At 42.0% G+C, this 26,253-nt stretch overlaps 1 protein-coding gene across 3 annotated transcripts in view; it reads left to right on the top strand.

The window, feature by feature from the left end:
- LINGO2 (leucine rich repeat and Ig domain containing 2) overlaps positions 1-25,664 on the top strand; it is a 763,677-nt gene extending 738,013 nt beyond the window's left edge. For all 3 annotated transcript variants that reach the window (XM_075128833.1, XM_048851917.2, XM_075128832.1), the window contains one exon: positions 9,751-25,664. In XM_075128833.1, coding sequence (XP_074984934.1) covers positions 9,787-11,607 — 1,821 coding nt within the window. In that variant the 5' untranslated portion in view covers positions 9,751-9,786 and the 3' untranslated portion in view covers positions 11,608-25,664. The remainder of the gene's footprint in view (positions 1-9,750) is intronic.
- The last annotated feature ends 589 nt before the right edge of the window (positions 25,665-26,253 follow it).

Here is a 26,253-nt window from a genome sequence, read left to right as displayed (position 1 = left end):
TATATTGTACTGGTCCTTAGTAGGGTTATCAGATAGCAACTGTGCAAAAATGGGACCGTGGGTGAGGGGTAATAGGCTCCTATATAAGAAAAAGTCCCCAAAAAACAGGACTGTCCCTTTAAAAACGGGACATCTGGTCACCCTAGTCCTTAGTATTTTGAACAGCAAACAGATCCAATGTTGTATTTCCCATACCCTCTAATTCCTCCAGCAGTATGGAAACAGCACCCAACAGACACTCGACAGCTTTCTCCTTTGCCACACTCAGTAGGCTCTGCATGTGACAGTTCAAAGACAGAGAGCCCCTGGTGAGTTTATTCTTTGCCTTGACTGACAGGATTTCTGCACAGGTTACAAACAGAACAGCTGCTAACATACTTATCCAGGTGGGGGGAGAGGGGGAAAGGCCCACACAACTGATGGGATTGTTTGTTGTTTTTTTCTTTTATTCTCCATGTAATTCAATTGTCCATATGCATGTGTTACCAGTTTCACTAGGTGTATTCACCTTCTCACTCTCATTTCAATGTTCAATACTGAGATGCTTTCATTACTGTTAAAATTCTTTCCTTAGCACTATAGGTAATTTTTAATTTGCCGAAACTTCCAGTGCCCTGAATTAAAATTGCCCTCCATACTAGGATTTAGGTTTTGTTTTTTAGCAGTTTGCAAGCTGCGATGGTTATAAACCTTACAGGACACATAGTCCCAGTCCACACATGCACCCCGGTAGAGTAGTGACACCCTCCTAATGTGCATGTATTTTCCTACAGGCATATTTGGGTTAAAAGTTTCTGAAAACATTAACTCACTGATGCAAACACATCTGTTGACAGCCAATTGCCTAGATTCTCCTTAGACCAGACCCTCCAGCTGGCATTTGGAATAGAAGCAGCATTAGGGATGCAAATGGTCAGTCTCTTGTTTTCCCAAGTTAAAGGGCAAACATCCATACTTATACATTTAGACCTCTCTGCATTTGATGATTGGTCATGGGATACAGCTATCCTACCTGAAGAAGAAGATGACAGGGATCCAGGGCATGGAAATAAAATCCTTCCTCGAGGGCCCACAGGGTAGTGATGAACACTTAGATGTCTACCACCAGACCTATCCCCTGTGGAGTATCATAGTGTTTTCCCTGGCCTATTCAATATTTACACACAGCTGCTGAGAAAAGTGTTCTCGGTTGCCAACGGTATGCCAATGGCATATCACTGTGTTGTTCACAACTGACAGCTACATTACTGTCACCCAGTTATCCCAGTGTCTAGATAAGGAAGAGCTGGTTGGTGTTAAACACCAGCAAGATGGAGGTTATGGTGGTTGGCAGAGGAAAACACTTTGACAAGGTTGTCAAAACAGTGCTGTCTCTACCAGTCAAAACCATACGTCCACAAGGTTTCTTGACTCCTCACAGATCCAGGTCCCTCGTACAGCTTCACATGGAAGAAACATATTCCGTCATTCACAAAGGAATCTGCATCCCTTGCTTTCTGCTGATGACCTAGACTCTATCATACACACATTTGTCACTGCCCAACTGGAATATTACAGTGTGATTCAATTAACCTCAAAAGCAGTAGCTCTGAAAAATCTGCAGCTGATGCAGATTGCAGCAGCAGCAGCAGCCCTCTTCAACAACTCAGGTACCAAGAGTACCTTGCCTAGAGTTCTACCCAACTTCCCTAAGATGATGCCAAATATCAAAATTCAAATTCTCTGGAGAATATAATCCTCTGTTTATTGTATGCATTAATGCAAGTTTTCCTCACTTAGCTGTAGCTCACGAAAGCTTATGCTCAAATAAATTGGTTAGTCTCTAAGGTGCCACAAGTACTCCTTTTCTTTTTGGGCCATAAACAAAAATTCACGGGCCCATGACCTGTCCATGACTTTTACTAAAAATACCTGCCCTGACTAAAACTTGGGCGGGGGGCTCTGGGGGAGGGGCAGTCCAGGGGCACCGCGGGTGCTGGGGGAGGTGGCCTGGGACCCCCCCTCGTATTGGGAGGGGAGGTTGGCAGGGCTGGCAGGGTATTTCTACCCAGCTCCATATCTCTGCAGCTTCTAGGCAGCTGAGGCAGGGGCCAGGGCAGGAGCTCCGCTGCTCCCGCCACAAGCGCCAGCTCCCATTGGCCGGGAACCACAGCCAATGGGAGCTGCAGGGGAGGGGCCTGCAGGCAGAGTGTGGCGCAGAACCCCCTCCTCCCTGCCAATGGGAGCTGCAGGGGGGCCATGCCAGTGGGAGCCAGGGAGCCCCCCACCTGAGGTAAGTGCTCCCCCCACACTCCACAATCTCCTGCCCCAGCCCTGAGCCCCCTCCCACACACCCAAACTGCTGCTGCTGGCCCAGGGGCCGCCCAGCTCAGGCAGCCCCTGAGCCAGCACCAGCCGCTGCAAAAGTCACAGAGGTCATGGAAAGTCACGGAATCCGTGACCTCCATGACAGACTCACAGTCTAAGTAATAAGTATTATCTATCTGAGCCAAGAGACTTAGATTCTATTCTTGATGCTGCCACTGACTTGTCCTGTGACCTCAGAGTACACTTTTCACTTCTCTGTGCCTCCATTCCCCATTATGTAAAATGCAGATAATACTACACAGTCTGTGACACATCTGACGATTTCCTGCCATATCCTTGGGAGGCCTTTTTGAATGATGTTTAAGTATCTTTGGGATCCATTGTTTTAAATGAATGGTTTATGTATTACTGTGGGCTGGGATTGCATGGAACCTTTTGAAGGGGGGAGATGTGACAGATGGGAGACCTGGGGATTCAAAGGTCTATATTGAACAATGTGCCAGACAAGAATGGACTTTTGGAACAAAAAGTGTCCAAGTGGTTTTCCTGGGGGAATATCTAATTCCCCATCTCTGGTTATGCAAAAACCCAGTCTTTTGAAGCTATACCCTGAAGAGTGGGCCATTGTTTGCTGATCACCTGTTACATGAGCCTACGATCAAAACCCCATGCTGTATAAAAGGAAAGACTGAACTAGTCATGGTGGTTCTGGTTCTTATTCTGAGACAGTTATGAACTTGTAGCCACGGGGAAAACCCAGTTGTGGGTTTAGAAGGTCTGACACCTACCAGAGCCTGAGGCTGGAGCTGGGGTGACCTCTGGTAAGGTTTTTAACATGTGCATAGATTCTTTTATTGTTTTTAATGTTTTCTCTGTAATGCTTTCACCTTGCCTATAAAGAGCTGTGTCGTAACATATAACTGCAGGCCAGTATGCTGTTTATAGCCTCTGAAGAGAAAGCAACGCACAGACGCTGGCCTGTTTAAGAAGTCTAGCTTGCTGTGAATAGCACAGAGTAGGCAGGGAAACTGTGCAATCTGGATAAACCCTGGTCAGGAGAAAGAGAGACGTGGGTCTCTCTCCAAGAGAGGTGACAGTGAGGAGCTGGGAGTCTAGAGTGGGTGTCCTTGATGAACCACAGAGGGAGAATACAGGTGGAGTTGCCCTGAACTGGCACATAGCCAAGTGAATAATTTGGATGAATTTCACTTTTTTTATCTGTTTCTGAATTGTCTGTGAACAGATTGTGAAATTCTCACATACACTGGATATTCAGTATTTCTTCAGCCCATAATTCTTTGCCTGCAAACAATTTCTGGGAATAGTTGCAACTTGCATTGTCTGTTAAATAGGTAGATTGCTTGGTATTGTCCCTGTCCCTTTATTGGATGACTCAGAGAATTAATCAGCACAGAGCAAACTTTGAATCTTACTTCACTTTTGAGGCCCTTTTATGACTCTGCCCCCCTCTCTACTTCTAATCCTGTCTCTTATTCTGTTGCTTCCTGTCCCCCTCCAATTTACCAAGCACGCCAAGCTTAAAAGCCCATTTGTCCACTTCTCCGACAAACTCTCTGCATTTTCTTCTTTGCTTCCCTTGTGCATGAACTACCCTCCCTAAATAATCCATAAAGTGACTACCTTATTCAAATCTTCAAATTATGTTGCTACTACAGCACTAATCAGTTTAACATTAGAAATTGGGCTTTTTGTGGGTATTCAGCCTAACAGACTTTTTGTGCTGAAATGTTTGTGGAGAATGAACATCGGATTGTGAACATAATTGAATCAAAGCTTTCTTCCAAATTTGAATGAATTGCTAGAGAAATGTTTTGTGCAGTATTCTTACAGCTCTAACACTCAGATACTTCAGTAGGATGTTGTAAGGCTTAATACGTTGTTTGTAAAATGTCCTGATATCTTGGATGAAAGATGCTATAGAAGCACATATGGCTTCTTCTTGTGTATTAATTATTGGATTGTATATTGATTACTACATAGACAGCAAGTGCTCTAATGGGAAATAACAGTCCACTTCCTTAGTTTAAGCATCATTGGTTATAAAGCTCTGATGTATGTGAAGCCAGGAAAGGAGAAGATGATAAACTCCCTACAGAAATGAAGAAGAGTAATGGAGGAAGATGGGGGAGAGGGAAATAAAAATGATGACCCAAAGGTACCCATGTGCCACTGCTCTTACTTCAGTGAAACTCTGATTCAAGAAAGCATCCCTGTTCAGGACAGTATTCAAGCACATGCTGAAGTCATCCAGATAATGAGATTTCAGTACATGCCAAAATTAAGCACTTGCTTAAGTGTTTTCCTGATTCAGGGCCTGAGAGAGCAGGAAGCAAAGATAGGTCTTCCTTTCCCAGTGCACTATGTAAGACATTACATTCAAAAAACCCTACATTAAAAGAATGTTGAGGTTGTAAAGTCAAGCATTCCAAAGTTAGGAAATGCCAGAATTAGAACTGTGCAATCTTATGTCAACCCTCTTAGATGTATGCATTATGATACAGTCTTTAATTACATAATTACCCATCTGCTCCTGCCCCCCACCACCTCTGCTCTTGTCCACTCCTGCCACCTGCTCCTGTCTGCACTCTCCCTCTATTATCCCCACTCTGGCTCCTGCAATCCGCTCTTACCTTCTCCTCCACCCCATTCCCTACACCTCTACTCCCCTCTCAGTCCCCTTGCTGTCAGCATCAGTGCTCAGTTGTCCCACAGCTGGGAGGACAAATTGCAGGGAAAATCTGGCTTCACACCTGCAGTCCAGAGATGGAGCATGCTCAGTTCAGCTAGACTCTTCAGAGAATTTAGCTGCCAAACTCCAATAATTTTCTACTGCGAATGTGCTAACTAAGATGTTTTGGAAGCTTATAATTTGGGCAGGTCCTTATGGGGATGGCAAAAGGCAGACCTTGACATTACAGTAACACACACCCCTGCCTAATTTCAAGTCCCCTCTCCAAGGAATCGAGGTGCTACTGCTTCCCTGCAAAATAGAATCTTTTTAACGGGGCAAAACAATGTATTTCCCCCTGATCTTCTTCTCAGAAATGGCTGATCTATTTTAGTTGAAACAATCCAAAAATATTCAGCCTGAGACAGACACCCAGCACAGAAAATGTCATCCCAGATGGTTAGTTTATCAAACATAGAAACAACTGAAAACAAGGACTTACAACAGCAAGCATTAGGTGACCTTACCTATAGGCCACACTGCCAGCTCTGCCTATAACACGGTTATCCCTGATTTGCCTGTTTGGCTGTGGGTTCAACACTACCAAGTACTTATGGCTTTGAATACAAGCATGCTTAGCCACTGGCTGAATTTGGTCTTTAGTCTTTTACTGGCTCTGGGTACATGCTGACACTGTGTAATGATATAGAGTCAGACTGTACAAGGAATAGCCAGATCAAAGAGGAGTACGAGCAGCAGCACAATAGCTATTAGGCATCAAGGCTAGATAAATTATTCCTATTTAAAGGTGAAATTCACTGCAGTATAGAGGGTCTGTGCAAGTCCCAAACAATCTTACACAGTTTGTTAAGTGGTACATAGGATTTTGTGCAAGATTTCTGCACTGGGTTGATTTTCACGCTAAAGACTTAAGAAATACAGGTATACTCACTCTGGTCGAACACTTACATGTAGTCAGAACTGAGAGTCAAAGCTGCAGGATTTTGAACAAGTGATTTGCATTTCAAAGGTCTGGAATAAATACCAACTAAAAGAGGTCTCAAGTGTTTTGGGTGAGATCAAACAGAACTATTAACTAATGACTTAAAACAAGCTTTGTTAATTGTTAATCAGTCATCTGAACCCTGGGTAAGGTCATATGTTGAAACAGGATATGGGCCAAAGGTAACCTGATTCTTAACAATGGATTTAAAAGGCACAGTCAGAGAGCGAGAAATGAAAGAAGGGGAAGTTTGTTAATTTTTACTCTTCAGTAAGGAATAATATCCTGAAATGTGTCATTCTGTAATAAAAACAAAAAAACACTAAAAACATGGGAGACCAAAATTCAAATATGGCTGATCCAGATCTGGCATTTGGATGCTTAAATTGGCACTCAGGCAGACAAATAAGTGCCAATTTCAGTATTCCGCTCTGGGATGTTGATGCCCTGTTAGGTAACTATATCTGAAAGCTGAGTCCTTTGTCAGCTAATAAAACAAACATCACAGAAGTGTAAAGAGAAATGAGCCACCATTAAATGTATAGTCACCTGCAGAAGAGTCATTTTGCGGAAGAGAACTTATTGAATGCATAATATTAATTCATACAGTCAAAGAAAACTTCAGTGGATGTGGGGTGATTGGATGAGAAACTGAAATTTCTGTAACCATTGCTTTAATGCATTCAAGGCTGCCCGTATGATTCATTCATGCAATGCCTACTAGTAATTACAAAAAACAACCTTCTGTTTCTCCTTCCTGTGGTTCACACTGTTTGTTTGTTTCGTGTTTCTCTTTATTAGATTATAACAACCAGATTATGGTCTAGGTTTATTTGGTTCTGCCTCAGTGTAGGAGGCTGGGCCTGATTACTTCTCTAGATCCATACAAGGCCTTCATTTCTATGATTCTATAACCTTTTCACGTTTCACTAGAATGGTGAGCAGAAACCCAGACCCCACAGCAATGGACATAATATCAGAGCCCAAAGAGAAGAGAGAAAGAACTGTTGGTGTTAACAGATAGACTGACCACAAATTATTATTATTTAACACACTGTCTAATGTAGGCAAGGCAGTGTACACTTCTAACGTGCTAGCTGATCAAATGGAACCCTAGGGACAAACCTGCTAGGGATGTTAGCTAGCATATTCTGAAAACACGCCTTTAAATCCTAATCAAGTCAAACTTTAAGTGTGCATTTATGCTAAGGAAAAGGGTGTGTTCTTACCTCCTCTTGACTAACACATAGTACTCAATGCGAGATAAAATCTTAGTGAAGACGAGAAACTGTAGTGCCTTCACATGTTAACAGGTTGAGGTAAACACTAAGGGGGAGCCTAGTGGAACCCACTAACACATGTGAAAACTACAAACTGCCTCATCTTCCTGAGGATTTTCCTCCTGCTAGTTATCCATGTGTTAGATTACATGAGGTCAGAGCACACTTTTTTTTCCTAATGAAGGCAAGGCCTAAAATGGTGTCATTTGCGCACACACAGGAGCTGGAAGGGAAGGGAGTCTCCACAAAAATAACTAACAGGACGGAAAAGGTGTGATGAATGGGGTTGAACAGCCTGGGCAGATAGAATTTTAAAGTGTCCCCTCTATTCTATCCTTTCAGCTTTTATTCACATTTTCTTCTGGGCTGTTGGCATGTGAATCAAATCAATTTTACTCCTTTAGACTCCCCTACTACTTCCTAACATATAATTTACACCATCTTAAACCTCAGCTCTGAATCTCAAACACACATGAATTAATGCACACAAATTTTCCAGTGCACATGCATGCACATACACAAAAGTTATTACAAACACCACTTCCCTTTCTTGATTCAGACATGGTGGAGAAATCCTTTTATCACTTTTTATTCTCCTCAACAGCAGCTTCTATGCTTCTTAGAAGTTTTAGTTACCAGGTAGCATGGATGTCTGCAGAGAAACATTTCATACTTTTGCCAACTAACATAAGCACTCCGGGGGTTCTTGTCTTCCACTGAACTATTTACTTTATGCTTCCTACATTAGGTGAATAAGATGGAAAATGAATTCCCTGCACACCAGAAGTGTCTGTACGAAAGTGCTAACCACACAGATGGAGTTAAAAATGTAATGATCAGAGTGACTGAAAGCTCCTTTGATCAGAATTCTGTGGAAAGACCCAAATCACAGAGGCCAATAGATTTTCAGTCTTAACTTAGTTCATAATGAAGTGAAGTTTATCTTGGAAAACCTTTGTCACAGTTGGACATAACCAGTAATCTTTACTCACAAGACTTCTACTGAAGGGGGAAACTAAATGAATCTCAGCAGTTTGTCCTTCCAGGACAAGGTTGAAATGTACTTTTATAGGTAGTGTAACAAAGTATGGTCTTCATCCTAGTCCCCAGGCAACATCACAAAACCACCACACAATTTGCTGTACATTATCACTCTCTGACTAGGAGAAGCACTGGAGTGGAATAGGGAGGCCATGTAGGTCAAAACTAAGGTGCACTCACAGAGTTATGAGAGGAAGCTTGCACTGTCCCTGCTTGCAGTGTGCCTAGCTCTGGAAACTGTTATTAGTCATTCACTGTCATGAGAATTAAGAACACCTGTTTTCTTATTTTTTGTATGGAATCAAGTCATAGAGATGCTCTGTTGAGTAGCCACCTGATAGAAGGACCCACCTTTTTGGTAGCTGCCCCTTTAAAATACAGCTTCACGGGATAGTAATTAAATGTAATAGAAGGCATCCTTTGTTAAGCTACCCTCAATTTTAATCTGCAGGTGGGAGTAAATAAATCTAATAGACACTATGGCTGCCAAGCAATCTATTGTCCCTATCTTGAATGTGTTTTATTAAAAACAAAACAATTCTTTCTTTTTTTATTTTTATTTTTTTTTTGCTGCTGCTCCTCTCTCCCCATCACAATTAACTTACATATTTAAGAATGAAAAAGGTACTTTGTAAACAATGTCCTTTGCAATAGCTGTCATCTCAATGGGGCCGAGAAATTAATAAAACCTCTTTGTGAAGCTAAAGCAAAGTTTCAGCAAGAATTGATTTGTTCTTAATTGAAGTGCTAATCAGAGATTCACCAGTTCTATTATTTATCTATCGGTCTATCGTGCACCAGTTCCATATAGGTAGGGGTGTGTGTGTGTGTGTGTGTGTGTATATATATATGCACCAGTTCCATCATCCATATATATAGAGAGTATGTATCAATCTGTATATCACTATAATGTGTACAATAAATGCTAATAGGAATCCTTCTCTTGCTAGGAAACTCTCTTTTCTATACAAATGAAGTGAATGCAACTTAAGGTTCACAGTTAAAATATTGAAACAGGAAAGACAAAAGTTTTAATATCACATCATTGAGTCCCAGTGCTGCATACATTTTGTAAGCGTGATTCACTTTATTGCTAGACCTGTTAGCATAGAGTGTCTGATTTAGCAGCAGCACCGTCATGCAGAGACTCAAATGGGAAAAAAATACCCCCGTCACTGCATCCAGTAGGAAAAACTGCTGCATGATGTATCTAAAATCTGGGGGCAGAATGCCAAATGAACGGATTCTTAGACATGTCCCTTGACTTGTAATGGAAATATGTTTTCCTTTTGTCTCCATTTGCTATGGCTTTTGTTGTGGTTTTGAATGGAAATCTATGAGACTGCTCTGAAATGGATGCCAGAAATCTGGTTAAAACAGTATTTAGCTACTAACTTAACTTCTCCCCCTTTTCTTCACTCTTCTGCCAGGCTCGTGACCGAGGAGTAAACAACATCGGTGGAGTCATGCTTCACACGGCCATATCATGCTGGCAGCCATTCCTAGGTCTGGCTGTGCTGCTCGTTTTCATGGGGTCCACCATAGGCTGCCCAGCCCGCTGTGAGTGCTCAGCGCAGAACAAGTCTGTCAGCTGTCACAGGAGGCGCCTGATCTCCATCCCTGAGGGTATCCCCATCGAGACCAAAATCCTGGATCTAAGCAAGAACCGGCTGAAGAGCGTCAACCCTGAGGAATTCACATCCTACCCGCTGCTCGAGGAGATAGACCTCAGTGACAATATTGTTGCCAATGTAGAGCCTGGAGCCTTTAACAATCTTTTCAACTTGCGCTCTCTGAGACTGAAAGGAAACCGTCTGAAGCTAGTCCCGCTCGGGGTATTCACAGGGTTGTCAAACTTAACCAAGCTTGATATAAGTGAAAACAAGATTGTCATTTTGCTGGACTACATGTTTCAGGATCTGCATAACCTAAAGTCCCTTGAGGTTGGGGACAATGATTTGGTTTATATATCCCACAGGGCCTTCAGTGGACTGCTTAGCCTGGAGCAGCTCACCCTGGAGAAATGCAACCTAACAGCTGTACCAACAGAAGCCCTTTCCCACCTTCACAACCTCATCAGTCTGCATCTGAGACATCTCAACATTAACCTTTTGCCTGTGTATGCCTTTAAGAGATTGTTTCGCCTAAAAGACCTGGAGATCAACTATTGGCCTTTACTGGACATGATGCCTGCCAATAGCCTGTATGGTCTCAACCTCACTTCTCTCTCAGTCACCAACACCAACCTGTCTGCAATACCTTATTCTGCTCTTAAACACCTGGTTTACCTGACACACCTAAATCTCTCCTTCAACCCCATAAGCACCATTGAGGCAGGCATGTTTGCAGACTTAGTGCGTCTGCAGGAATTGCACATGGTGGGGGCCCAGTTACGTACCATTGAACCACATGCTTTCCAAGGGCTCCGGTTCTTGCGTGTACTTAATGTGTCCCAAAACCTGTTAGAAACGCTAGAAGAGAATGTATTCCATTCCCCCCAAACTCTTGAGATCCTCTGCATTAACAATAACCCCCTGGCTTGTGATTGCCGCCTCCTTTGGCTATTACAAAGGCAGCCTATCTTACAGTTTGGTAGTCAGCAGCCTATGTGTGCCGGCCCAGACAGCGTCAGAGAGAAGCTGTTCCAAGACTTTCACAGCACCGCCCTTTCCTTTTATTTCACCTGCAAGAAGCCCAAGATACGAGACAAGAAACTGCAGTACCTGGTAGTGGAGGAAGGACAGACAGTGCAGCTGATGTGCAATGCCGATGGGGACCCTCAACCCACCATCTCCTGGGTGACGCCACGACGGAGGCTGATCACAACTAAATCAAATGGAAGAGCCACAGTGCTGGGAGATGGCATGCTGGAGATCCGATTTGCTCAAGATCAAGACACTGGACTCTACATTTGTATTGCAAGTAACGCAGCTGGGAATGACACATACTCAGCCTCCCTTACGGTAAAAGGATTCACTTCGGACCGTTTCCTTTACGCCAATAGGACCCCTATGTATATGACAGACTCCAATGACACCAGTTCCAATGGAACCAGTGTGAACACCTTCTCTCTGGACCTTAAGACAATACTGGTGTCCACAGCCATGGGCTGTTTCACATTCCTTGGAGTTGTTTTATTTTGTTTCCTACTTCTTTTTGTGTGGAGCCGAGGGAAAGGCAAGCACAAAACCAGCATTGACCTTGAGTATGTCCCCCGCAAAAACAACGGTGCTGTAGTTGAAGGGGAGGTTGCTGGACCACGGAGGTTCAATATGAAAATGATTTGATGGTATACTGCTAGCAGTGGTTTTTCTGTGGCATTATAACCAGTTAAACAAGCCTGGCATGTGGAATTGCTAGGCGGAGGCAGCTTAATGCAGCTGTCACTGTGTCAAATGGTTATGTGGAAATGGAAAGACTATTTGGAGTTGTAAAGTAGAGCCTCCTAACCTTGAGGCATGTGTGTCAGGGCCTTTCAAATAGTTGGTAAATGGTACTAATTGTTTGCATTGCAAATATTGGCATTCTGGGGATCTCAGTAATGAACGGTTGGCTCATGTTCATGGACAGTTGTTCAACATTTTCTAGCACTACAAAAAAGAAAAAGAAAGGAAAAAAACCCTACAGTGTAGGATTTACATATTAAAAAAGACACATTTGTCTAAAACATACTCTACAGTGAAATTTGTATCTATAGATCTCATTTGTTAAAGCCTTGCATCATACCTTATAGTTGGTTCAACACCACAAAGAAATTGATCTTATCTTTTTTTAATATACATACATACTGTGTACATTTTAAAGCAATATGAATGAGAGGCTGTGCTTTGAGATATCCACCGAGACTGACCCAAGTGTGATGTCACTCCTCCCCTTAACTACAGTCAAACCTAAAATTAGACCTCTGTAGTTACTGATGAGACAACACAAGATACTTTTGTTCTCATGTAGAAGACCAGAGAGACATAGCTTAGGGCACAAATGTCCTGCTCTGTTGATCTTCTCTTCATATAAATAAAAGGCATGTGCCTAGTTTTGATACAGAATGGAATATTTTTTATATCTGTGATATCACACTGGACCAGTTTACTGTAACAAAGCCCTGGTTCTCACCCAGGAGAGCACCACCTACTAGGCGTAACAGACCTATAAATGAGATAAATTATACTTTGAAAAAAGAGATCTGTTTTTGTCACCCCTTGGTTTTAATTTCCAAGCCATTCTTAAAATGTTAATGTGTACTGGGGGGAAAGGAAAGAAGGTAATGCATTCTGTGTACTCCTAGGAACATATGGTCACCTTAATATTTGCGGGAGTGAATTAAAATGTATAAAAGCTCTGTTGATAGGAATGAACTCTTCTCCAATGCCAATAAACCAGAGGTATCCATGCATAATACGAGGATCATGCTCCTAAAGAAATGTTTAAAACATGATAGCCTCCAAAAGGCCAAAGTACTGCCAATTATAATGAACTTCTAGCCACTGTCAATCTCATCCCATCTATTAATAAATAACATATAAACACAAAAGCTAATTTCCATTAACAGATTACTTCAATCTGCCATTTTAATAATTGTATTGTCTTGGGTTTTTTAGGGACAATGGCCCAGAGCATGAGGTGGCAATCTGTTGGGTTTTTTTCATTTGTTTGTTTATGTGGAGGGGAAAAGGCAAGAGGAACACTGGTTATCTTTATATATGTGTTTGTTTTATTCCTCTAAAGATCATGCAAAAAGGGCTTGGAACTGTAATGTCAACTCATTGTACTGTTGGTATCAAAAAGATATTTCAGAGTACTAGTATTTTCCAACTCTTGGTGGGAGGGGGTAGTGTTTAACCACCTTGTAATGTCCTGATAAATATGAGCCATAGATTAATTTATTTAAATGTTTGGTTGGCAATTATATATGATTTATAAATTATTTGGAACAACTTTGCGTAAGAATAATAATCAATGTGTTTAACTAGAATGAGCATAAAATCAACCTAGGGTAAACTGTTCAAAAGTGCCTATGTGACTTGGGAGCCTAAGTCTCATTTTGAAAATTTGACATGGACACTTCGGAGCATGAATCAGATTGACTGACTCTGATTGGGACTTAGCCACTTTTGAAAAAGTTACCCATGTTCTTTGGCTGAGATTTTCACAGCAGAGCTATGGGATTTAGACACAGTTCTTCTGTTGCTATAAATAAAGAGGGGTGTTTAACTCCCCTAGGCTACAGTCTGTCCAGGCAGATCCCTGATTCAGAATGCAGGATCAGGACCTAGACTGCATTGAAAATCTCAACCTGTTGTTTTGCGTGGTTGATCTCCATTTAAATCATTGCTACATTTCATGTAGTTGAGGACAAAGGGGGTGTTCCCTTTTTTTATGCACCACATTAGATTACTGGGGATTTATATGGTGGGGAATAATCCTTTTGTCCTTTGAAATTCTATGGAATTTTAATGAAATGAAGTGATCCCTGAATAAACACGTGACAACAGAGAGATTGTTTTTGCTGATCAAACAGCAGAGCCACTGAAACGCTATTGTACGTTTATATGGATAGTAAAATAAATAAATAAATGAGGGGGGAAAAATGGCTGAATTATCAATTGGAGACATTTCCATTTGCCTTTCCCTTGTAATTATCATTTATCCATTAGCAATCCATTTCCCCTGTAGTGATGATGACCTGATTTAACTCTGACAATAAAATCAACGTTTTGAGCAAAAGTGCTGCTGAATTCTGGTTTAGGTGGTTGGTACATATCCAAGTGGATGGCTTTTTTGTTTGTTTGTTTATTTTAAATTACACAAAAAAAGGAAAAAGAAAGTGATGGGAAAATCAGGAAGAGCTGTATTCATAGAAACTAATCTAGAATGTATTGTATTTTCAAGTTTAACTACTACCCCATTGCTGAACCCTTCCCTTTCCCTCTTCTTCCCCACCCCACCTGGAAACAGTATCTCAGAAGTAATGAAATAGTTATTGTGCTGTTAGGGTATCTGATTGGTACTGGAACTGGCAACTTAAATGAAAAATGATGTGGGTAGTAAAATCCATAACTATGCAGGCCTTGCCGAGACTTAGTCCATAGGACTACACACAGCAAGAGATAGAGGATGGTAGTACATTCGGGGCTTTGTTGTCCGAACACCGCTGTTTGCTCATGGCCTGATTCTATTTCCTGTGCATTCGGTAGTACACTACTCCTTTAGACAGCCCCATTTATTTCACTGGGACTTTGCAAAGAGTAAGATACCACTTAACATGAGTAAAGATGGCAGAATAGGGCACCAATCATTTTATCCCCATTTTGTTTTTTGGCTTCCCATAAACCTGATCCTATACTTCTTGGGCATCTGCCCTTGACTTCACTGAGTGAGCAAAGAATGCAGGTTCTGACTCTAGGTAAGCACTTCGCTGCTCTGTTTGCAAACATATGGGAGCAGTGACCAGAGGAGTATTTATTCTGCCCCTTATGCACGTCCAATCTATGTAAATTTGGACCAGTTGCTCACCTTCCTTTGAAAGCAGAGAGTGAAAGCAGCTTCCTTGACTGCAGGCCAGTTTAGTTTCAGAGGAATTAAACTGAGTTATTGGGACTGCTGCTGCTGCTCAGGGTCTACCCTAGTGTATCCCCATGCATAACTGGGGCCTGCCAGTGAATGAAAGTGAGCACAAATTGAACCCTTAGCCCTAGCTTTTACTTGTCTTTTGTCTACCTCGAAAGAGTTGGTTGTAAGGACTTACAGACGTACAAATGCAAGTGGCATCCCATGGTGATTAAAGCACCAGAACTGTGAGCTGCAGCCATGCAGTCCATGGGTTTTGAAAGGAAGAAGTTGGAAGAGTTGAAAGCAGCAGAAGTCCCAGGGGGCGAATGCATCAGAGGGACTGAAGAAAGGAGGCTCATCACTCACCCCACTTCTAAAATCTGTAAGACCCAGACTGCATCTCCCAAACAAACTAATCCCCCTGCTTTGACAAGCGAAGGTCACATTGTGCTCCTGCCTTGTAATCTACAGCGTGCATGAATACTGTGACTCCCCAGAACTGCATTAAAAAGGAATGTGGAGCAATATCAAAAGGAAATAGTCACCAGGTGATATTAGAACAGCATGACACTAGGGTCAGGATGAAGAGCAACCAGCACCCAAGTACACTGACATGTCTAGACTTTCAGCTACCCTGTGTGATACGGTGTACAAACCCCACATTGGGCCCGAAGCAGTTAAAGGACAGTACTGAGCCCAGGTAGCCTCACCTCTGCAGACCTGCAGAGCATACTCCAGCTGGAGCGAAAGCTTAAAAGGGAGCAACTCAGCTCAGAAGGGGAAGAAGACAGACTTACTTTGAGGTCTTCTGGACAAGGGTGCCTCAGAAGTATCCCTGTGTGGAAGAGGGCTGCATGCTGAGCTCGGTTAGGGCTGAAGGTTTAGTTGACTGTTCTTTTGTTATCGATATGGGACTTGGAGCTGTGAGGAGAGAGAGATGGTAGGAAGTGCCCCAGGGAGGACAACTCTGAGGGCACTCCAGGGTGCTGGAGACTGCTGACTGTCACAGGGCCCTGGGTCGCAGCCCAGTGGGGTGAGAGGGCCCAGGCTCCCCTGCCAACTGCCCCTGCTGCCTGGGAGCATAAGCACATTCCAGACTCACTCCCCCTCTGATACAAAGAGGTCAAGGATGCTGCAAACTGAAGGTGAAGCTAAACCTATCCTTTGGTGAGGAACTGGACTGAAAGGCCTTCCTGCTGAGAGGCTATATGGGTGTGCTACCCGCTAGACTACCTGGTCCCCTGAGAGCTCTATGACACCCTACAATACATTTTTTGTTCTGGCCTTACTCTTCGGCCAGGCAACATCCACTGCCAACATTCTCCCACCCATCAACTCAGCTGGACTCACCGAGTTTCCTCCCATCCAGATAGCTCAGCCTTCCTGAACAGACTATCCTTGTTCTATATTCTGCTTGCAGATGTCAATAGCTGGCAATGTTTTCAGAAACCATTATTGAAATAAGGCAGGCAATTAGGAGCTGTTAGAGGGTGGTGGTGCAATATGGTGTGTTAGGTGTGGGGGCATTTGAGGCTGTCTCTAAAGATTTCCCTCTATTACATGACCCAAAATATACATTTTCTTTCCCATATATTGCATCATGACATGGATCTGCAAGTGATAACATCACCATGCAGAAAGATATGAAATCACACCCTCAACATTGTGAAATTACATAGAAATCCAGTTATGGGAGACACTCTAAACACTCATCATTATTATTGCACATTATTGATAAAACAGGAGCACCCAGAAGCCCCAGTAAGGATAGCCACCAGCTGTGCTAGGCACTCTATGCACTGATATATACGTGTTCTCTGTCCTGAAGAGCTCATATTCTGAAAAGACAGATAACACTTATTAACTGGGGAAAATGCCAACACACACAATTTATGTACAAATATATGTTCCCCCATAGTGAGCTTAGCCATCATTTGCTGCAGATTTTGGGCTTGTTTCAGTCAAGCAGTCTAACATGTGGATGCTCCTCCAAACCCAACCACCAGGTCTCACAAAAGGGTACCTCCAGCTACCCTTGGCTTCCCCATCTGTTGTTGTCATCTTGAGGAATTCATGTTTGCCAGCACCCCTTCCATTGTGTTTGGGAGGAGGCCAGTAGTCCTGCGCTCCACTCTGGAATCTTCAAGGCATGCCTCTTCCTCCCATATCCCTCACTGTGGTGAATCCACTTGTTCCATCTTTCTGCCAATGGTAATTATTTCCTCTTTCTTTACTCCAATCCTTCCATGGTATCACTCCCTTTCTTTTGTGATGTCTTTCCAGCCTATGGGGTGGCAATTGTGGCTCTTCTCCACTTCCTCTTCCTGCTGCCTCCTCTCTCTTCTTACCAGCTCAGCTGAGGAGTGAGTGAGGTGGGTAAAGGTCACCAGCTCCAATCCTTCCCTCTGGGTCTTAATTCTTATCTCCTAAAACCAGCACCTGGGCAGTAGCAAGAAGTTAGTGCACTACACACAGCTGTTTTGCTGTAATGCAGCATCTGGCCAAACACTGGATCCCGTGGCCTGTATCCCCAAGATTCAAGGATAGTCCTCCCCTGCTCTGCGAGAGCCTTTGGTGAGATAGACTTAAGAAAGAAATAACTGAAAAGCCATTTATTTCATTCAATAGTTAAGAGAAGATGAATTGTTGCTGGTGCTGGGTTAAAAGTTAAATAACCGCCATGGGGAATAACAAACTATGTGATAGATCAACCGATCATTGGGCTGGTTGCTGGAGAGTCACTGAGGAGAATGGGTGAGATTTTTCAAAGCCATATAAGCAATTTGGATGCCCAGCTCCCATTAAATGTAATAGGACTTGTGCATCCAAATCCTTTAAGCAGTTATAAAAATCTCAGTTGGTTGCAACCATTTGTCTTTCTTCTAGCTCTTCACACATGCACCCTTCACATGACTTTGACCCCAACTACAGATTTGGAGGAGTTTCATTGAGTATTTGGGACCTAGAGCTCCAAGTAGAATCTTATGATGTGTGAACCTCGCCCAAGAACTAGGTTTGAATTAACTTTCCCTGCCAATGAAACCAGCCAAGTTTTGCACAGTTCTTCTTGCTACTGAGATAATCACATGCCGACAGCAATCCGTAGGTTGAATGATTCTGATTTTTTCCCCTTTTACTAGAAGCAGGTGCTTTGATAGAATGCCAGCCTGAAATAGAAATCTTTATTTATAGCATGAACAGAATGAGAAAAGCACTGGAATAGTCAAGAAAATGTTCCATTTTATTTTATTTTTAAGGAAAACTTTGTCCCTAATCTGCAAAATAGAAGACAACAGATGAGCAGATTTTCATCTTGTAACTTGCTAATTGACATTTTATTCTAACTGGTGGCAAAATGTCTGTATCCAATGAGCAAAGGTGTTAGAGCAAAAGAACTGAAGCCAGACTTATCTCAATTAGGCTGGTGTAAATCACGAGTAACTCCAATCATTATAATGGTGGCCTTCCTGGTTTACATTGGTAAAGCTGATATTGGAATCTGGCCCTTTGTTTTCTATACTAAGAGAGCTAGCATGAAAAACATGCAGAATGTATGTTTTATTTATTTTTCACTTCATTGGCATACCTTCTGTTCAGATTGCTTTAATAGTTACCATTGCTGGCTGAGCAGGAGATGAATATTCAGATTTGCAATAAATAAATAAACACAACAGACCCAAACTAACAAGCTGTACATTGCTATGTGCGGTAATAGCAAATCAGCTGCCATATAAACTCATGTATAAACCCAGAATTTTAAGCTAAAATTTCAAGTTAACTGTTGGGGAGGGGTAAGTTTATACATGGGATAATGCAGCATTATTTCGGAAAGCAAATTATTATTTAATAACAAATACATTTATATTGTGGTAGTTAATAGCGGCCAGCAAGATGGGGCACCCACTGTGCTAGGCACTATACAAATGTAGTAAATGACTGCCCCTGCTCCAAAAGAATTTACAATCTAAAACTGTCTTATATGCAAGTATATGATAACAAGTCTTTCATTGTTTAGGGTGGGGTTGCCATAGCATATAAATATTATAATATTGTCACACATACTGAAATCCATCTGCAAACATCTGTAGTTCATATGTATATGTTTGTGTGTGCAAAAATAAGTTATATTTGATTTAGTTTTTTAAACTTGTGATTTTTTTAAAATGTGATTTAACTTTTTAAATGTGATTTTTAAAAGGTGATGAGGTAAAGCAGAAAAACAGTTGTGTTGTATTTTATTTTAAATTTATATGGTCATAATTACGGATGGAAAATGAAACAGCCCTGTTGTTATGATCTATGAAGCAGATGGCAACTTGGGTTTGTCTGAAAGCTTGTTTCAAAATATTGCTAATGCTAATGACAAAGAGCTTTGTTTCTCATGAGAACTGTCCTGAATGTCATTTTTTGTTTCATTTTGTTTTGTTCTTAGGGCTTATGTCACAGTGTGTATCATACATAGCCAAAATAACCAATCCTCAATAAATAATTCCATGGACTTGTAAAACTTACTGAGAAAACTGAAGAAAGTTTACACTTCCATCATAACTGTTTGCTTTTTTCCAGGGGGTAATGAAATGTAACCAAGCAAAGAAAAATTGTAGTCTACTCACATTGAGTCTAGAAGTCCTTAGTCAAAACTCTAAATGAAGGCTAAGAAAAGTGTGACGAACAACATAATGCATTTAAAGTGGATCTTGATAAGTTTACGAATGGGATTATTTGACGAGGTTGTCTCCGATAGCAGGGGACTGGACTTAGAATGGGAAGGGACCATCTGGATCACTATGATCCTATCACTATCATCTGCTATAGGTTATTGGGGGGCTTGAACCTATGACCTTTTGAACTAAAAGTATGAGCCTGTCCTGCTTGAGGTAAAGAACTAAAACTCCCAAGCTGGTAAGTGTAATAGACCCTTTAACCTCTAATGTGCACCAGTCACTAGTGGGAGACCAAGTCCCACGATGTGGCATATGGGATATAAAGAACTTCACAATACAGCCCCAATATCAGGAAGATGTCCTCATTATGAGTCCTCTGACTGTGGGATAGTCATCCCGGGGGAGTAGGGGAAACTCTTTTTCTTGTGTCATTTAGAACTTCACCAGATAAAGCACTCAAGAACATGAAAGAGCAGGGAGATGGATTGTATGACCTAGCAGGATTTTTCCATCTCTCATTTGTTTCTATTATTCTATATTTTTTTAAAAAAGCATTCTGCCACAATTCACTAAAGTAAGCTAACTGGTCGGGGTTCACATAATGTTAGACAACAAAGTGAAGGATATTTATCTGCCTGCAGGATAAATATCTGAATTCTTATGTTGCTGATGGCATAATTCAGCCATCAGCACAGGACTTCATTGCTTTTGAGTTCTGTTTCCCAGCTAGCCACATCTTAAAGCTCCCAGGCATGGGAAAAACAAGATGGACAAGTCACATCCCCAGGATAGGTATGGAGAGGGGGGATTTCCATGTACAAAGTTCAACCCTCCATCCCTACCTCACATAGTGCCCTCTGCAGCGTCAAGGGCAAGCAGCAATTAAGCCCATGATGGGAAGAGGCAGGCAGGACTCCTGCACACCAGCCCCATAGAGATTACAGCGGGAAGGTAAGACAGCCACAGACTGTATATTGCCTTTTCTATGGAGCCTTCTGTGCTGAGGAATCTCCTCCTTAAAGGTGGGTCCCAGGAGAAGCCCTAGAACCATGACTCCAATGGAAACACATTGCCAGGAGGTAGGGTGACTCTACTGGGATTTGAAAGCGATCCCAAATTCTATTCCTTCTGAGGTTGGCAAGCTCTGCCACCCCCATGCTCTCCAGGATGTGAATCTTGTGGAGTTTTCTTCCATCTTAGTCCCATCTCAGGAGTTTTATGGAGGGAGGAGGCAGTCCAGCCCAGAGACTTAATCTTATCTTCACAGAGGTTTTCCAAAATACAGTCCCTTGTGTGGGATCAAATTGTCTGCTGGGGAGAAACAAGTTAGAGCAGAAAGAGCTGTGCTCAGCATTTATCTACTCAGCAGGGGTAAAGCCAGAGGAAGTTTTGCCATGTATTTCAATAGTGCCAGGATTTCTCCTTAGGTCTTTCTCATGATCAGCGCTGTTGGAAAGAGCCATAGGTAGTGTCCTGGCCTATCCCGACTGTCAGAAGTCTCATCTTCCCTTGGCACAGTGAGAAGGAGCTAGAGGAAAGGAGAACTACATGCCAAGAGTTTTATCTGATGCTGTCAGATACAGAACAGCCCTTTGCTCACTTTGGAGCTTTTATTTGCAGGGTCACTGAACTAAGATTTAACTGCTTTGTTGCTGTAAAAACATTACTGGCTCAAGCAGGGCTCTTTGCACCCAGAGGGATTTAGCTTGAGGAAGGATAGGCATGGTGTTATCATCACAGCAGGTTGGACACCCATTGGAATCTCATTGATGGGAGCAGTGATACGGAGGTGCTGAATTAGTGCTCTCCTCAGTCGTCCTGACAACATCTCCACACATCTTTGAGACCCCACCCCCGCAATGCTACTTTCTTCTCCTCAGCAGAAGGAAGGTTTTGGCTGCTTTCTGCTACTGCAGTCTCCTCCCTTGGCAGTGTCGATGCCAGGGACCTCCACCAGTGTCTACATTGGCCAAAGCTGGTATTAGACCTGAGGTGAATTTGGCTTATTTTTGTTTTTCCTTTCTTTTCCTTTCCATCTGAGAATACCATTGCCAGTCTGCAAAGATGCATTCAGCTTCAGCATGACATGACAGAAGAACCATCCCACCTCCTCCTAAAGAGCTGAGAATGCTGCAGTTTGGAAAGATGCACAAGATGTCCTGAAAGAGCTCTTCCACCTCTAATTTTATGATTCTTTTATGCCATTATGGTTCCTTTTCTGGGCTACCTGATGTTGTCTCCAGAAATATAACCTGTTCCAATATCACAAGTTATCATCTGGTCTTGTCTGATGTATCCAGATCTTGCAGCAGACCAGACAGAGAACACCATCACCACCACCCCGGGCACTAAGTCACTGGCAACCTCCTTGAAAATTTCAGCACAGGGACTGAATGGGCATGGAGAATGAACTCCTCTCTCCCATAAAGCTGACCCCTTCAGAAGAGGTATGAGACACATTGGCAAGTCATAATAAGTAGGTTTCTGCTATCTCCGTCTGGGCTGTAGGAGTTTTGCAAGAGATTTTTCAAAAGCACCCAATATATCTAGGAGCACAATTTTTATTGAAAATCAGTGGTCTCTATGTGCCTGGAGGCCCTAGGGATTTTAAAAATCTCTTTCAAGATGCATAGAAGACTTCAGTCTCCATGACTATCAAATCATTGAAATTGCCTTTAAATAAATAAATTTTTAAAAAGAAGGGGGAGGGTGAAATACTTGGATATTTTCCCCCTGCATCCACATCAACTACTATTTCTCTTACCAGATACTTGATTCAACATGTTTTCATGTGAGCTGGGAAGACAGGTATGGGAGAGATGAAAGCCTTTCATGTTTAAATGGCAAAATGCATCCAAAAGGTTTGTCAGATCTCAAGTGAATGCAGTCTTTGAAGAGGAGAGGGAGGAAGGGAGAGTAGAATGCGGCACATTTGTTAATAACCCCTGGTCCCATAAGATTATATACTCCTGTGTGTGGAGAGCTCACACTATCCTTTGAACCATATAACCCTTGTATTTAGCCTTCCATATTGGGGTCACGTTTGGAGTGGCTGTATAAGAGGGGGCCTGTGTATCCCTTGCATTCTCTGGACTGACGGAATGTGTGCTCACTTATTCCAGGATCCACTGGGTGTTGACCAAGGGTCATTCTCCTGGACTCAGAAACCACATGCATTGGCCACAGAGGGCAACAAGCTCCCCTCTGTCGTGCCTCTAGATTGGGGTGTCAATTCCTTCTCCCTTAAGCTCCATGGAGCTCCACACACAAAGCCAGAGTCTTTAGTCTCTGTGTTGGGAGGGCCCAGTTTCACCCTTAGTAATTAAGGAGAAAACATGGTACAGTAATGAGTTAGTGAAACACAAAGTCTGATGATAGAGAGCAAATGAAATTGAAGCTCTGATAGAAGATGATGTGACACTGGTGTTTAACACCTTGCCTCAGAACTGGGATCCTGTTCAGGGTTGCAAGACCTGGATCAGCAATTAACACCTAAGGGAGTCATTTAGCTAGTTAGGGCTGTAATCACCAGCTGGATGATCTTATTTACTTCATCACTTTGTAAAGTGGAAGTTATATTTTTGTGAGCTATTTTCCAATAACTTTGCAGTTTATATTTTTCAAAAGCACCAGTGATAGAGCACACTTATTTATTATAGGAAGACAATGCTAGTAAATTTAATCTCTTACTTTTGCTAGGAGCTATTAGCTGTATGTACAAAGACTAATAGGTTACATCCATTATATAAAGTGTCGCTATTTACTAAAACCAAACAACATTTCCGCTTACAAAGCTACCACACTAGATTGAAGTCTGCACAATGCATCAGTTCTAATGTCCTGTTGGTAATTCATTTCTTGAGCAGAGAACAGGCTTGCACTGCAAAGAGTTTACAGACACAAAACACTCCTTTGATTTATATAAGAGCTTTAATTTTAATGGGGTTCATGGAGTCTGATTGTCTTTGCTATAGTGGATTTGGCAGGCTGTCACATTTTGCTAAAAGAAATCTGATCAGCACAGTGTTTCTCTGGGATGGTCTAGCTGTCAGAAAGAGCTGAGGCCTAATAGTATAAGCCCAGGTCTGGGAACCAGATATTTCCAAGTTTTAAGCAAAGCACTAACACTAAGTCTGTGCCTTTGCCTCAGTTTCCCTATGTAAATTGGGATAACAATATCTACCTTTGATCAGGAATAGTCTTCTGCTGAGCTCAAGGGTTAAAAACCTAGGGAGCTGAGGGTGTTCTATTAATTGCACACTAAGGAGTGAAAATTCTTTACACATGGTACCATTAAAGAAAAGACATTTAGATAGATACTTTGATAAATGCTCAGAAATCCAAAACAAGCTCTACAAAATTTTCCCAGAAATTATGCTTGGGGTGGTAGCAGTGGTCTACTCTATACTCAGTGGTTCCTCCATATTTAGAATTAGAATAATGATGTTTGCAGAGAAATTGCAAAGTATGACCTGACATTTTGTGTCAAAGAAACACATTAACCAGCCTTTCCCTTTTCCCCAATTCAATGCTTTATCACTTATACAGATATGTTAAATGCTTGGTTTAAAAAAATATATATTTATTTTGCAGGGCTTGATTAAACCCTCTATAGATTTCACCACAAATTCTATGTGTACATTTGACTGTAAAGAACAGATGCCAAAATGAATGCAAGCCACACATGGTCACCTGCACACAAAAAGAGGAGGGAGGGAGGGAGGGAGGGAGAGAGAGAGCGCTCAGAACTGAATATTACTTAGAAATATTATTTAGAACACTACTTAGAAAATATATTTGGAAAGCTTTCCTTTTGGCTGATCTCCTTCTACAAGAATGCTGAAAAACGAGATGCTGTACAGGTTTTTGATCATGTAGTCAAATTTTGCGGGGTTTTTTGAAAGTAAAAAGACCCACAAATACATCCGAAGCTGTAATAGCTACAGGTACCCTGTTTCCAAATAAGCCATGGCCCCTGATCTCAATGTTTATCCTACAAAATTTAACCTAACAATTTCTTTGCTGTATTTGCCGCCACGGTGAACCATGGCCAAGATGGCCTTGATCTTTTCATGAAGATTATTTTAATTAGCCATGAGCCAAACATTTGCAACTGCCTTTTCCCCAGCTTCTGTCTTTTGGATCCTATTCTGCAATGGAGTAATCAGCTAGAGTGACACAAACCAAGGGCCAAATTCCAATATCCTTTTTCATATTGAGTAGCACCTTGCTCCTCAGGTGGTCTCATTACAGTCAATGGGAATATTCATGAAGTAATATGTTATTTGACAAGAGTAGAAGTATCAGAATCTGGTCCTTAATTGCCTCTTCAGCTGTTTACAAGGGAACAAAACAACTGTGTGTGTGTGTGTGTGTGTGTGTGTGTACACTTCTGCCACTCAAGAACACCTTCAGCTCAAGTCAGTGAGAACTGAAGTGAATGGGTGTTGAGGATATACTGCACTTCTCAGGTCTGGACAGAAAATAGGTATCTGCCCAGAATTAATTTGGCTATTGGTCCATCTCTATTTTTAACAATATCTTCAAAAACCTAAGCATTTTATTTACCCAGGGGACTCAGACTACTGCAAAAAAAAAAAGAGAGAGAGAGAGAGAGAGAGAATACGGGGGGAAGCACTCCCTGTCGCAGGTGGTCTTTGTTGTAGTATGAATGAAAAGTCACAACTGAACTTGACAGATGTGTTTGACTGGGAGATTTTTTTTTAATCTGCTAAAAGTGACACTCCTCTGTGACCCTGTTTTAATATGATGAGTTCCCTCTCTCCTTCCGCAGGAAGGAAAGCTACAGACCACCTCATTTCATTACTAATGGTTTTTAATTCAGTGTGTGCTAATCAAAAGAATAAACCTCTACTCCATCTTTTCAACAACGATTGTAATTGTTTTTCATAGGAATCAATTTTTAATTGTAACATTGTTCTGCTAAAGCCCTATTGTCTGTGTCCTTCCAAACTGTCAGTTGATTAAATAAAATTTAAAAAGCTGAAAGGCACATTGTTGTAATTGCTTTGTATGTTTAAATTGTCTTATCAGAAAACAAGGTTATGAATTTCATCTGTTGAGACGCAAAAATAAAATACTTTCATAAAAAATAAATGAAAATAAAGCTTCTCCTGTGTTTTGTTTGAGGTGCTTGAGTAATAAGTGTGGTGTGGTGATTGGCTAATACAGTATTAGCCACATATGTAGTGCTCACTGTCTATAATGGTTGCATCCAAAACTACTTTAGAAAAGAAACTTAAAAGTTGCAAAGTCAAGCACTCACAAGCTAGAAAATGCCAGAATTAAGTTGTCCAGCGCAACCTTAATTCAGCCCCCTAGTATATGTACATTGTGCTGCAGTCTTTAGTGCATGATCACATGCTATTATTGCCACTCCCTCGCATTTCCAGTCAAGCGGCATATTCCTTCTACTCCCCTCACTGCCTGGGTGCTAGCTGCGGGCGCACTGGAAGCACAGAAGAGACAGTCTGCCTGCTCACATTTGCAGTGCCTGGTGTCACAGCAGCCCCTGGCAGCTGAGAGGAGAAACGGAAGGGAATGTCTACTCAGAGCCATGAGCTCTGGGCTGGAGTATATTCAGTCACCCTCTGGGGATAAGGCATGTGCAATCAGGGCTGCATGTACGAGCTGTGAGGGGCTGGAACATGCTGCCAGACCCTTAAAAGTGTCTACTAAGCATATGTGATCTGAGCTTTT

Source organism: Caretta caretta, chromosome 5 (assembly GCF_965140235.1).
Source record: "Caretta caretta isolate rCarCar2 chromosome 5, rCarCar1.hap1, whole genome shotgun sequence".
Lineage (NCBI taxonomy): Eukaryota > Metazoa > Chordata > Testudines > Cheloniidae > Caretta > Caretta caretta.
This window is presented reverse-complemented; position numbering and strand designations above follow the sequence as displayed.